The 12,528-nt window shown below is 41.3% G+C and overlaps 2 protein-coding genes across 7 annotated transcripts in view; one reads left to right on the forward strand and one right to left on the reverse strand.

Annotated features, from left to right (window-relative positions):
* LOC139814188 (E3 SUMO-protein ligase ZBED1-like) overlaps positions 1 to 12,528 on the forward strand; it is a 65,412-nt gene that overhangs the window by 8,156 nt on the left and 44,728 nt on the right. The gene's annotated exons all lie outside the window — the stretch shown is intronic.
* LOC139814190 (GTPase-activating protein and VPS9 domain-containing protein 1-like) lies at positions 596 to 3,050 on the reverse strand. 5 transcript variants are annotated; one of them, XR_011732359.1, is made up of 5 exons: positions 2,937 to 3,050; positions 1,747 to 2,546; positions 1,435 to 1,646; positions 969 to 1,354; positions 596 to 900 (listed from the first exon to the last, which is right to left on the reverse strand). XR_011732359.1 is itself a non-coding variant. In XM_071780280.1 (4 exons), exons 2-4 carry the CDS (start codon positions 1,457 to 1,459, stop codon positions 862 to 864), a joined length of 450 nt encoding a protein of 149 aa, XP_071636381.1. In that variant the 5' UTR covers positions 1,460 to 1,646; positions 1,747 to 2,624; the 3' UTR covers positions 596 to 861. The 5 variants fall into 4 exon arrangements, 1 of the variants encoding a protein (XP_071636381.1); XR_011732361.1 differs by lacking the exon at positions 2,937 to 3,050 and adding an exon at positions 2,685 to 2,810; XR_011732360.1 differs by lacking the exon at positions 2,937 to 3,050 and adding an exon at positions 2,631 to 2,697.

Below are 12,528 nucleotides of genomic sequence, written 5' to 3' on the forward strand. Positions count from 1 at the left end.
TCCATTGCGTTCCACCTTGAATTTTTTTTACAGTCGGCGTTTATTAGGATTGCCCTACTTTTAAATTGAGCGCTTTTAAATGTATTATTATTAAACTACCGATATCGATATATTATTAGTAATTTAATATTAAAACTTGACAGAGTGACGTAAACTAATTCGCTCATAGTATTATGCGTTCAAATTCTCGAAAGCTAATAGCTTCTTTACTATGCTCTCTCTTTATGTCGATCGATTCAGATAAAAATCTCCGGTCTTTCTTTTTCTCGCGATATTCCTAGAGTAAAACTGTACAAAAGCTCTACGAAATTGGCGATATTTTTCACGGATCTGGTTCGAGTCTCGGCTCTTGAGGAAGGTGCGCATGTAGAAAGAATACGCCAACACAGTTTATCCTGCTAAATGGTTATCAATTCTCTATAAGTTCTGTATTGTACATAAATTATAGAATATCTAAACGTTTCTTTTTTTTCGATGTCCTGTGAAATTGTACAATAGAGTTACAAATAAAGATAAAGCCACACTTTACGTATAATCTGATGCAGTCTTTGCTAATGTTACATAATAACGTGCAAAAGAACTAACAGTTAGACTATTTAAGAGGCTATTTAAGAATTTTAATTGATACTGGAAGCATAAAACTGTTCAGCTAGCTTTACACAAGATATTGGTCTTCTTCTTTATGAAATCGTCAAATTATGATTATGATACATTTCTACATTATCACCAGCATCGAATCTAATCTTATTTATCGTGATACTCTTGAGAAACTGTTAATCCATTGTCTTAACTCGATCGCGGCGCAGAACTGCGTCCACCAATATTGTTCCTCTCCCTCCAATCGATTCCCGTAAAAGCTGTCTACATATTGAACAGTCGATACAACGACGGCGGATTAGTCTGAAATTAAGCACACGTTAACAATCACTCTTCTTGCTAAAATCACAATTCTCTTTTCAATCGCATACCTTGATTATGACATAGACCAGCACGGGAGTCAGATCGTCGGCAGCAGGTATGCCTCTTTTCGACGCCATGGAGAAGAGATTCATGATGGTAGTCGCGCAACGAAATACACACTGCAACTTATCCCTAGGAGTCTTATACGCCGATATCACAGCCAATTCAGCCTGCGCCCATGACCAGGGGCATTCGTAATGATAAACTTTTGAAATGCGTAGGTCCCTGTGATTTGGAGTTACGACCTTTGCCAACTTATTGATGTGACCGTGAAAAAGCTGGTCCCTATATACATCTCCATCTTCATTTAGATAGAGCGCATTGTGGTATACCCGTGCCATGACGGTTCTTTCCACCACGACTCTCGCCAAATCTAACTGGTTGGCGCTTGCCGCTGAAAGTAAGAAGTAAGTTCAGACGTCTCTGAGCACTCCGCTAAGATCAATTGCGAGATAAATAATTATATTCATGTACATTGCCAAATCGGATCGTTGTCCATTTCCACGTGGACCTTCCCTAGAAAATTATCCACGAGATCCTGTTTCTCGTCAGCTAGCGTAAGCTTTTTAAACTCTTCGCAGAAACGCAGGAGGAAAGCCTTCTTTTTTTCCAAAAATACCCTCACACAAACGGATACAAGATGATTATTGATAGCATCCCGATCGCACTTAACTCGCACGCATAATCTGAAAAATATTATTATTAAACGGTTAACATCTTACATTTAAACATCTTACATTTACTTATACATTACATACAAAGATGATATTTATATATAAACAGTACCTATCTAAGTGAGCTAATGTCGACAGCAATCCCTGACGACATCTGATTAAATATGCGATATATAAGGAGATCGCTTTTGATAATCCTCTCGAAGTGATTTGAAGAGCTTTCTACATCCATCGTCATTAAATAGACGCACGCAACGTAAAGTTTCATGAAGATGAGCTAGTTAGACTTAGCTAACTAAGACTTAGCTCAGCTTCAGTTTTGCCGTTTGCTATGACAGAACCCTCCTGCTGATGTTCCCCATCAAGCCTCACGTTCTCTTCCTCCGCCTGAGTCTCCATTTGCGCGAAGATCACGTTGATCATCTGCGTGAGAGTCGCACAGGCTGTTGTTTGATTCACCAGGTTGCGCGACGACAAGTAAACGTTGTAAACAGTACGAATTGTTAACAGTACCGTACCCTCGTATACCTCCACATGCTGGCTTGTCATTACAGTCAGCAGAGCTTTAATAATCTGCAGCTGCACACTCTCATCGGTCTGTGGACCGGTGAAGCAACCGCAAATTGTCTCGACAATGCGCACAATCAGCAGCTTGTTAGGCTCCGTTGAATCAGGCACATTGCCAGTGAGATGGCTATATGCGATTAACTTCTGCAGGCAGTCCAGTGCTGTGTCACCACAATCCGTAGTGACTAGCTCTGACATGCTGACTCAAATGGCAAGAAGTACTTCTCAGCGGTAATGACATTTGAGTCGCTCTTAATTGGACTGTGGCCCAATTAAGGGCGTTTGAGATAACCTCTTGCACCCTGCACAGCTGGTGTACATCTTTGATCTCGTTACGGAGGTCCTCTGCAAGATGGAAATATGAGTGACAAACTTAATTAGCAACTATCGCTTATAGCTACAGGCTTATTAGCCTGTATATTTATTTACTTCAGTATAAAATAATTTTTAAAACGTTTATATTAATTCTGATTGCAGACGGACCTTCGGGAACACTAGCGCCTTCTTCTTTTAACATGAATAACTAAAAATCTATATTTCGGCTAATTACCGAGTTTATAAATATTTAATTAAAATTATCTGGGTGACTCACAAACCTTTTTAATCACACTTCATAACTCTTCATACAAAATACAAACGATTCCGTATAAAAACTTTTATTAATTTATCTATTTCGGCTAAATGCATGGTGTAAAAATAATTAATTAATTACAATTAAACGAATGACTCACAAACCTTTTCAATTGCACTTCAAAAGTCTTCATACGAAATACAAACGATTTCATATGGTAGATTCTTTCCCGGACATTCATTTCCGGTCAAATACATACGAATAGGGAGTGTTTCGTGTTCAATGTGGATAACATGAATATTCACACTGCAGTTTCGTGTAAACTTTATTTATACTTAATACAGAATGGCTGTTGTTCGTGAGACTTTCGTGGATCGACTGACTGCGCTCGTACACAAGAGCCGATCTCTTTATATGTATGCCGACAGAGAAAATAAAGAAAGCATTCAAGCATAACAAATAATCGCCGATTAGGCATCATAGGTACGACTTTGTGTCATAACATTTTGTGTTATCTTACAATCGATCCATCCTCCCCCCGTTGAGAGGCATCGATCAACTAATTCGGAACGCATGTATTATACATTAGAACTGATTTTTGAAATCGCAAATGTTGGTAGAGGTCATATATATATACATTTGATTTCGCTGTTGTGACAAAGAAATGCATTATTGTATATCGCTTAGGAGTAGACACCCTGAATCGTCCCGATCATGAGTCAGCGGACAACAACGCCTAGAGGTGACTCTCTGATTTATTCTAATCTTAATATAACGTATTTGATACATTAAGTCTGGGCAATGACGCTTAGGAGCAGATGCCCTGAGTCGTCCTACCCATGAGTCGATAGACAACAACGCCTAGGAGTTAACACTCTGAGTTGTCTGTTCATGGATTTACTGACGACAACGCCTAGAGGCTGATGCTCTGTATCGCCCTAGACCTCCGGAGGTGTACGCATGTGGGTTTTATTAATGTTGTAATTGATATGTTAATATATTGAAAGGTGGAGTCATTTGAAATGTTGACACATCCCGTTATTAATGTACGCATCATTTGTATGTCGTAATAAACCTTGCAGCAAGCAGTTATGTGTGCTCCCCTTCGATTGGCAGCGGGCACAAACATTTTGCAGCTCTTTTGAGCTCTCCAGACTTCGTTTTGACGGTGGCGGCTCGTACTATTCCGTCTTTACCTGGATGAGTCGTTATGACCCTGTCTAAGGCCCACTGTGTACAGGGTAGATTTTTGTCCTTTACAAAAACCACGGCTCCAACTTTGAGCTTCGGTCCTTCCTTGGTCCATTTATTTCGGGTTTGGAGCTCCTTTAAGTACTCCAGACTCCATCGTTTCCAAAAGTCCTGTCGCACCTTTGAGATATGTTGCCAGGTGGACAGTCTATTTGCTAGAACAGCAGACAAATCGCCCTCCGGGAGGGCTGTAAGTGGCTTTCCGATCAGATAATGTGCGGGGGACAACACGAGTAAGTCGTTCGGGTCAGATGATAGCAATGTAATAGGCCTAGAGTTCAGAATGCCTTCGATTTCGATGGCAAATGTGTTCAGCTCCTCGAATGTAAATAGCAAATCTCCTACGACACGCTTAAAATGGTGTTTAAAGAGTTTGACCGTGGATTCCCATAAACCTCCAAAGTGCGGCGCCATTGGAGGTATAAAATGCCACGTTATGTGATATTCAATTGCAAAGTCAGATACCCGATTTTGGTGACTTTTAGAATTAAATAAAGCGTACATTTTCTTCAACTGGTTATTCGCGCCCACGAAGTTCGTACCATTGTCCGAATAGATGTGCTCCGGCCGCCCTCGTCTCGCGATAAACCTCCGTAAAGCCGCGAGAAAACCCTCCGTTGATAGATCGCTAACAACTTCGAGATGGACCGCCTTTATTGACATGCAAATAAATACGCATATGTAAACCTTTACGCGTCCTCGATTACGATGTTTTTTCTCTTTCACGTAGAACGGCCCGCAGAAGTCTATGCCGATGATGGTAAATGGAATTGCTGGGCAGACGCGAACCGACGGAAGATTTCCTAATTTGTATTCGACAGTATTATTAGCATTAAATCGAAAATAACGCGTGCAAGCACGGACGACCTTCCGTATCTGATTGTGACCATCTAATATCCAGTATTTTTGTCGAAGGACGTATAAAGTAGTTTGAATGCCGGCGTGATGTTGTTTTTTGTAAACTTCACGAATAATCCGATCGGTCTAACTGTTTCGGCTTGGTAGTAGAATAGGATGTTTGCTCGTAAATGTCAATTTTGAACCTTGAAGGCGTCCTCCTACACGAATGAGGCCGTCATCGTCTAAAAAGGGGGTCAGATTCAATATTCTACTATTGGTTATAAAGCTCTTATCCTTTAGCTGTCTAATTTCTTTAGAAAACTGCGTAATTTGAATAATTTTTAAGACTCCTAGGTAGTCACCGCGGCCATATTGGATTCTTACTATCGAGGCGAGGAAAACACCCAATTTTGTTGTGCATGCCATTTTCAAATAAAAAGACATTTCAATAAAACATCACTATAGATCGTTTCAGAACACTTCCGAAATTGGCCGAAAACTACCCTTTTCCCTCGACAATAAACAAACAGCCATAAAACAAAGCCTAAACATACAGGAAAAACAGCCATTTAACGACTATCGAAAGGAGGTAAAAACGTTCCTTCCGCATGCAAATCTTACTTTTCGGCCAATTTTACAACTTTCACGAATACGTTAAACGTTAGAGCACAAGCACAGAGCGAATAATAAAGAAATAGCACGCACAACAAAATAGGTTGTCAACATGTCACAAGACAGAATTCTCCATTGGAGAGAGTGAGAGGAGAGAGTTCTGATTTCTGTCGCGACGCGTCGTCGCCACCTTTAACGCAGAGTTCTCGGCTCAGGGACCAGGAGCCTTAATAGTCGTATTTCGGCTTCATTGATTTCTTTTACGCGTAGCGAACCGGAATGTGTGTTATTAGGCCGAAAACGTAAACAAAAGGCGAGAACTCGAAGTAACTTCGAATATGAAGAGCATCTTTCAAATAATTCAAGGTCATAAACTGTCGTGGCCAGACACATATTTTTTCTTAAGTCGGGAACTTCGGTTTTCTGTACGAATTCGTTAGGCCATTTACTATCGTTTTTGTTTAACCACATGGGCCCAGATGACCATGTGCGATTTTGTAAAAACGCGTATGGTGATTGACCTCGTGATATTGCGTCAGCCGGATTATCCTCGGATCTAACGTATCGCCACTCCACTCCTTTCGTAAGACCTTGGATTTCCGCGACGCGAGAAGCAACAAAAGTATTAAGCAAATGTGGTGACGTTTTAAGCCAATGTAGCACGACGGTCGAATCGCACCAAAAAATTGTTTTATCGGGTATAATACTTAACGCGTCTTTCACCTCGTGGTGAAGCCTTGCTAACAATAGTGCACCGCAAAGCTCCAGTCGAGGTATCGTAATGGTCTTTAATGGCACGACGCGGGATTTAGCACATAATAATTTGATAATCGTGTTTCCGCGTCCATCTCCCGAACGAACGTACATACACGCGCCGTAACCGATATTACTAGCGTCACAGAAACCGTGGAGTTGAACATTCTGATAGTCATCTAATAATAATTTTCGGTCGAAAGAAATTTGATTTATCACTTCAAATTGTCGAGCGAACTCTAGCCAGGTTGCGTGTATGTCTTGTGGAACGGATTCGTCCCACTTTGCTTGACATCGCCACAAATCCTGCATTAGTTTTTTAGCGTATAACACGACGGAACTTAATAAACCCAACGGATCGAATATCTTTGAAAGCTCCGATAATATATTTCGTTTCGTCAACCGTTCTATCTTAATATTTCGAGCATAATAGCGTATTTGATCGTCTTGCGCGTCCCACGTTATGCCGAATGCCGAGTGTTTTTAAGGAACGATCTTTATCGAATATAAAGTTTGCGTGTAATGCACTAGTCGCGAGGTCATTAATGATGCGTTCATCATTAGACGCCATTGCCTTATGGTGAAGCCACCACGCGAGAGTAACGCAATTAACTCATTTCTGATTGCTCGGGCTTCGATAATGCTATCTGCTCCGGACAACAGATCATCTACGTATAGATGTTCCTTAAGAATTTCTGCCGCTCTAGGAAACACATGACGTTCGTCATCGGCTAATTTGTGAAGGACGCGAGTTGCGAGAAACGGCGAGGATGAGACACCGAATGTGAGTGTATTGAATTGAAGTATTTGAATTTTATTGTTCTTACGCCAAAGAATGCGTTGAAACCGTTTGTCATCCGGGTGTAGTAGCACTTGTAAGTACATTTTTTCAATGTCAGCACTGATGACAAATCTATATGTGCGGAAACGAATTAAGTGGGAGAATAATTTATTTTGGATCGTAGGACCCACCATAAGTATATCGTTGAGAGAGATGTTATTACTCCGTTTTTGCTGACGCATCAAATACTATTCGCATCTTTGTAGTATTGCTGGATTCTTTAATTATGGCGTGATGGGGCATGTAATAACCGTCGTCGTCGACATCTTCTATTACGGACATATAATTTAATTTTAAGTATTCATCGACGATTCGCGTGTATTCGTTCCTCAAAATCTGATTGGCGTTGAACTTTCGCTCCAACGTTAATAAGCGTTTAAGTGCAACTGTTCGCGAGTCACCGAGACGCTTGTTTGTTTCGCGAAACGGTAAACGAACCGTATAGCGTCCGAGATTGTCGCAAGAGACTGTGTTCAAAAAATGTGTTTCACATCGATCTTCTTCCTCTGATCTCAGTTTATTCGTCGTAATCTCCTCGAGTATCCAGAACTTATTTAATTGCGACTCTAATTTTGTTAAATAGCATGTTTCATTTTTTAATGATAATTGCGGTGCTACACTCCCTGCAACCGCCCAGCCCAAGCGTGTTTTTTGCAAATATAAGTCATGTTCTTCATGTGATAAATTGATTTGCCCGATAGATAATAGTGATAATGTCGCGCCGGAACCTATCAACAAGTCAACGGCGCGCGGTAAATGAAAATCTGGATCCGCCAATCGGATATTTCGAGGTAATTTAATTGCGCTTCGCGGAAAAACCTCGGAAGGAATAAAATCTGTCACGGCTGGTATCGTCAAGCATGTCAAGCTCTTGCTAAAATCGTCGTGCGTTGATTGTATGATGATCTGTACTAAGCCTTTCGATACAGTATTCATTGCGTTAATTGCGCCGATTTGTACCGAATGTAGAATGATTGACAAAAGTAACTTCTTTATGATACGTTCGGAAATGAAGTTAGCGGTTGCACATGTATCTAACAATGCACGACATTTAATAGAACCGTATTGCCCATCGTGAATATATACCATGACACTCATCAACAATTGTGGTTGTGCTTTATAAGATAATATAAGACAAGACATGTTGATCTATTATCTATCGGATTGGCTAGTCATGCTGAATGAACCGTCTCTTGATTCGTTGTTTCAGTTTTCGTCACGTCAGACTTTGTCGTAGTTGCTAGATCTTCGCGATGTAACAATGATTGTGTCTTTTTTGGCAAATCGTGCAACCAGAAAATTTGCACGGACGTTCTCTATGAGATACGTAAGCAATTGTAACATAATTTCGCGTTCCTGACGGCCTCAATGCGCTTAGGTATAGATAGCTGCTTGAAGTTATGACATGAATAAAGAGGATGCTTCTTATTTTTACACATTATACAATTACGTGATGTATTTAGTATAACGCCCCTTGCCTTTTCTTAATCGGAGGTTCGCCTACGGATTTTTCCGATCCCGTTTTTTATCTCTCCCGCCTTGACGCGCACGCGGCAGTTTTATATAGAAATTCGAACATTTGATCGAGTTTCGGAAATTCGTCCCTCTCGAGCGTATTTTCCCATTTTTCTATTGTGGATTTTGGTAGTTTGCTCTCCAACACGTGAACGACTATTTTGGGGGTCACGGTAACTCCTAGCGCGGCGAGGGACGTTATATGTTGCTGAGCGTCGTCCGCGAGCTTTGACAAGCCGCTTGTGCTTTTCTTGTCTAATACGGGTACTTCGCTATTCATGTTTCATTCCCTGCGCACGTATTTACGTACGTGATCACATCTGTAGACTATTATAGATCTGGCTTTTGATATAATGAAAAATTAACACCATTTAATACATCGATTCCAATTTTATAGTACAATAACTTTGATCATTTATATTTTTCTTTTTATACAACTGAATGTGGTACGGCTTTCTAATGTTTTTTGTTTTTGCTCTCTATCATTTTCTGCGCATGTGATCACATTTCTACGACACGTTTTTACTTATCAACAACGCGATTAAGCCATTTATTATAACTTAGCATAAGCATCTTTTTGTACAAATATTCAGTATTAGTTATTTGTTAGTGATTTATACGTATTTTGTTTATTGTATTTTTGATTTTGTTGTATCCCTCTTATTTCGGCATATTGAGTTTACTATGCCGAAGAATACGAACCGCAAGTCTCCTAAGGAGAAGGAGAATTCCCACAAACGGCGTCGCAACGATGCTGATTTGGAACATAGCAATTTGTCGGACACGAATGAGTCTGGTGATGCCCAGATTACGGGTAGAGAAAAATTTATTCTTTCACAAAGTAATAATAGATATTCGAAAGAAATTGTTGCACCATACCCGGTTCATATCGAGTCTCTCTCCTCGTCCGTGAACATTGGCAATTTTCATCCTATGAGCATTGGTAAATTGCTGTGCACTAAATATAATCGCGTCTCCAAAATTCGTAGACTTGGTAAAAACCTGATCTGTGTCGATTTCTCCTCTTATGAGGATGCAAATGATTTAATTTCTAACAAGAATGTTTTGCCGAACGGTTTATACGCGTATGCTCCGAACTACAAAATTTTTTGGACTGGAGTAATCAGAGATGTTAACCCCTCTTTATCTATAGATGAGATACGAGCGGGCATCTCTTGGCCGGGAAAACCTTTAAATATTCATTCTTTAGAAAGACTTAAATTCAGAGATAGCTCTAGTAACGAACTATTAGATTCAGCCTCTGTTAAGGTGACTTTCGATGCTAATCTTTTACCTTCTCATATCTTCATCTGGAGGGTTAGATGTAGGATTCTCCCTTTTATTAATAGAGTCCGCAAATGCTTGAATTGTTACAGATGGGGACACTCTACCCTGTCATGTAGAAACATTAAGTTATGTGAAAATTGTAGTCTTCAGCATCATACTGATGACTGCGACTCGGAACCTAAATGTATTAATTGTGGGGAAGGTCATGTCTCCTCGGATTTTTCGTGCCCGGTTTTTATTGAACACAACTGATTAATACAATTATGGCTTACACGAATGCCTCATTTGCTCAAGCAAAGAAAACCGTTAAGGTCAGAGACATTAAATCCTGTCAACAAGCTGTGAATCTCTTTAAAGGTCATGCATATATGATTTGAAATAAATTTAACCTGGATGAGATTCAGAGATCTAGTCTTGACTTGAGAAAACGTTCTAATAGAGGGAGTGTGCATAGTGTCATAACAGACTAAAGTGCTTCCTGCTTCCGGAAATAGCCAAAGAGCAGTGTGGTTTCATTCCGGGGAAGGGCACGAGGGAGCAAATTCTGAATGTTCGCTAAATAGTAGAAAAGGCCAGGGAATTCAACGTCAGGGTCTTTATATGTTTTGTCGACTACACCAAGGCGTTCGACTCGGTGAAATGGACACCCCTCTGGACCATTCTGATGGAAATGGGAGTACCGCGGCATCTGGTGGCACTTGTGCGGAGCCTCTATGAGAACAACACAGCGGCTGTTCGAGTCAACCGAACGACATCCAACGACTTCCAAACAAAGGCGGGCACGAGGCAGGGGTGTATTCTCTCACCCATACTCTTCAACATCTACACAGAGTACATAATGCGGCAGGTGCTTGAGGATTGGAAAGGAGGAGTTTCCGTCGGGGGGAGGAGAATCAGCAACCTGAGGTATGCCGACGACACGACGATTCTGGCGACGACCGCGCAAGAGATGGAAGCTATCATGGAGAGACTCGCGTTGATCAGCAGGGAGTATGGCCTAGAAATTAACCAAGATAAAACGAAGATCATGATCATCGACAGACAGATGAATAACCAGCCCAATGTGAAGGAAGTGGCTGGATTTGAAGTCGTTGAAAAAATGGTCTATTTGGGCTCCATGATAACTAACAAAGGAGGATGTTCAGAGGAGATCAGGAGGAGGACGGCCATGGCCAGGGCAGCTACCATAAAATTGAGTAAAATATGGAAAGATAGAATCATCACAAAGAATACCAAACTGCAACTGGTGCACTCCCTCATCTTTCCCATTGCAACCTATGCAGCCGAGACATGGTCCATCAAGCAGGCGGACAGGAGGAGGATAGAGGGGTTTGAGATGTGGGTGTTCCGGCGCATCCTCCGGATTCCTTGGACTGCACACCGGACCAATATATCGGTGCTAGAAGAACTGGGCATCAGAACAAGACTTCTCAAGCGAATTAATCAGGCTTACCTCCGCTACTTTGGACACATCGCCAGACGAAGAGACACAATGGAGAAGCTTGTGGTGGAGGGAAAGGTTAATGGAACGAGACCAAGAGGAAGATCACCAAACAGATGGATAGACCAGCTGCGGCCCCTGGTGGGGAGTTCGATTCATGGGGCAACTCACTTGGCGCTGGATCGGGGGGCTTGGAGCAACCAAGTTAAAAGTGCGATCACTCACCATGAAGCGCCGCCACGCCCTGTCAAGGGCAAAAGGATTGAGGAGGAGGCATAGTGAGAATTCAATGAGTTTGCAATCTGTGTTGGATGACACAATTCGTCCTTCTCCTCCTATGGATGTGTCTCCTGAAAGGACCTCCCCTCCTGGGGAAACTAGTCTGATCGAGGCTAATCTTGTTTCTCTTGCAAGCACTTTCCCTACACCCGACATCATTCTTCATGATCTAAAATTTCTGTATAATTCTGATAATTCTGAAAAATGTAAAGCCTCGGCTTTACTTCAATACCTTGATTTAATTTTCCGTAAACTTAATTAATGGCTCTAAAGATTCTACAGTGGAATTGCAGGGGTATCTCGGGGAAACTTCCTGAGTTTTCTAATCTGATCTTGGAATATGATGTGATTTGTTTGCAGGAGACCTGGCTTGGTCCTTTTTCCTACTTTTCATTCAAAGATTTCATTGCCTTTAGAAATGACAGACCGGATGACGTCTGTGGTGGGGTCACCGCCATTCTTTGCCGAAAGGAATTTGACCACGTAATTTTTAGTTTCAATCTTGCTAATTATCCAGGCATTGAGCTGACTTGTGTTTTACTATTTTGCAGAAGGGTCTCATCCGAAAGAATTTTCATTATTTCACTATATAGACCTCACATTCGAGTGGGTTCTGAATGTTGGACCAATTTGTTGGAGTCTGTGGTGTCTGCTTCGGTGTCAAGTAATATAGTTATATGTGGTGACTTTAACACACAACACGAGCTGTGGGGTTTTTCCAGACCAAATCGTGAAGGTTTGGCTCTATCTGAAGCGGTCACGGAATCCGACTTTGTTTTGCTTAATGACGGTTCCCCTACGAGAGTCTCTGCTAACTCTGATCATTTTAGTGTTCCCGATATCTCTCTGATTTCTCAGTCCTTGAGCCACTCTTGCTCTTGGTCTGTTTTTGATGAGCCATATAGCAGTGATCACTTTCCTATTGATATTCGAGTTA

This window comes from Temnothorax longispinosus, chromosome 6, assembly GCF_030848805.1.
Source record: "Temnothorax longispinosus isolate EJ_2023e chromosome 6, Tlon_JGU_v1, whole genome shotgun sequence".
Classification (NCBI taxonomy): Eukaryota; Metazoa; Arthropoda; class Insecta; order Hymenoptera; family Formicidae; genus Temnothorax; species Temnothorax longispinosus.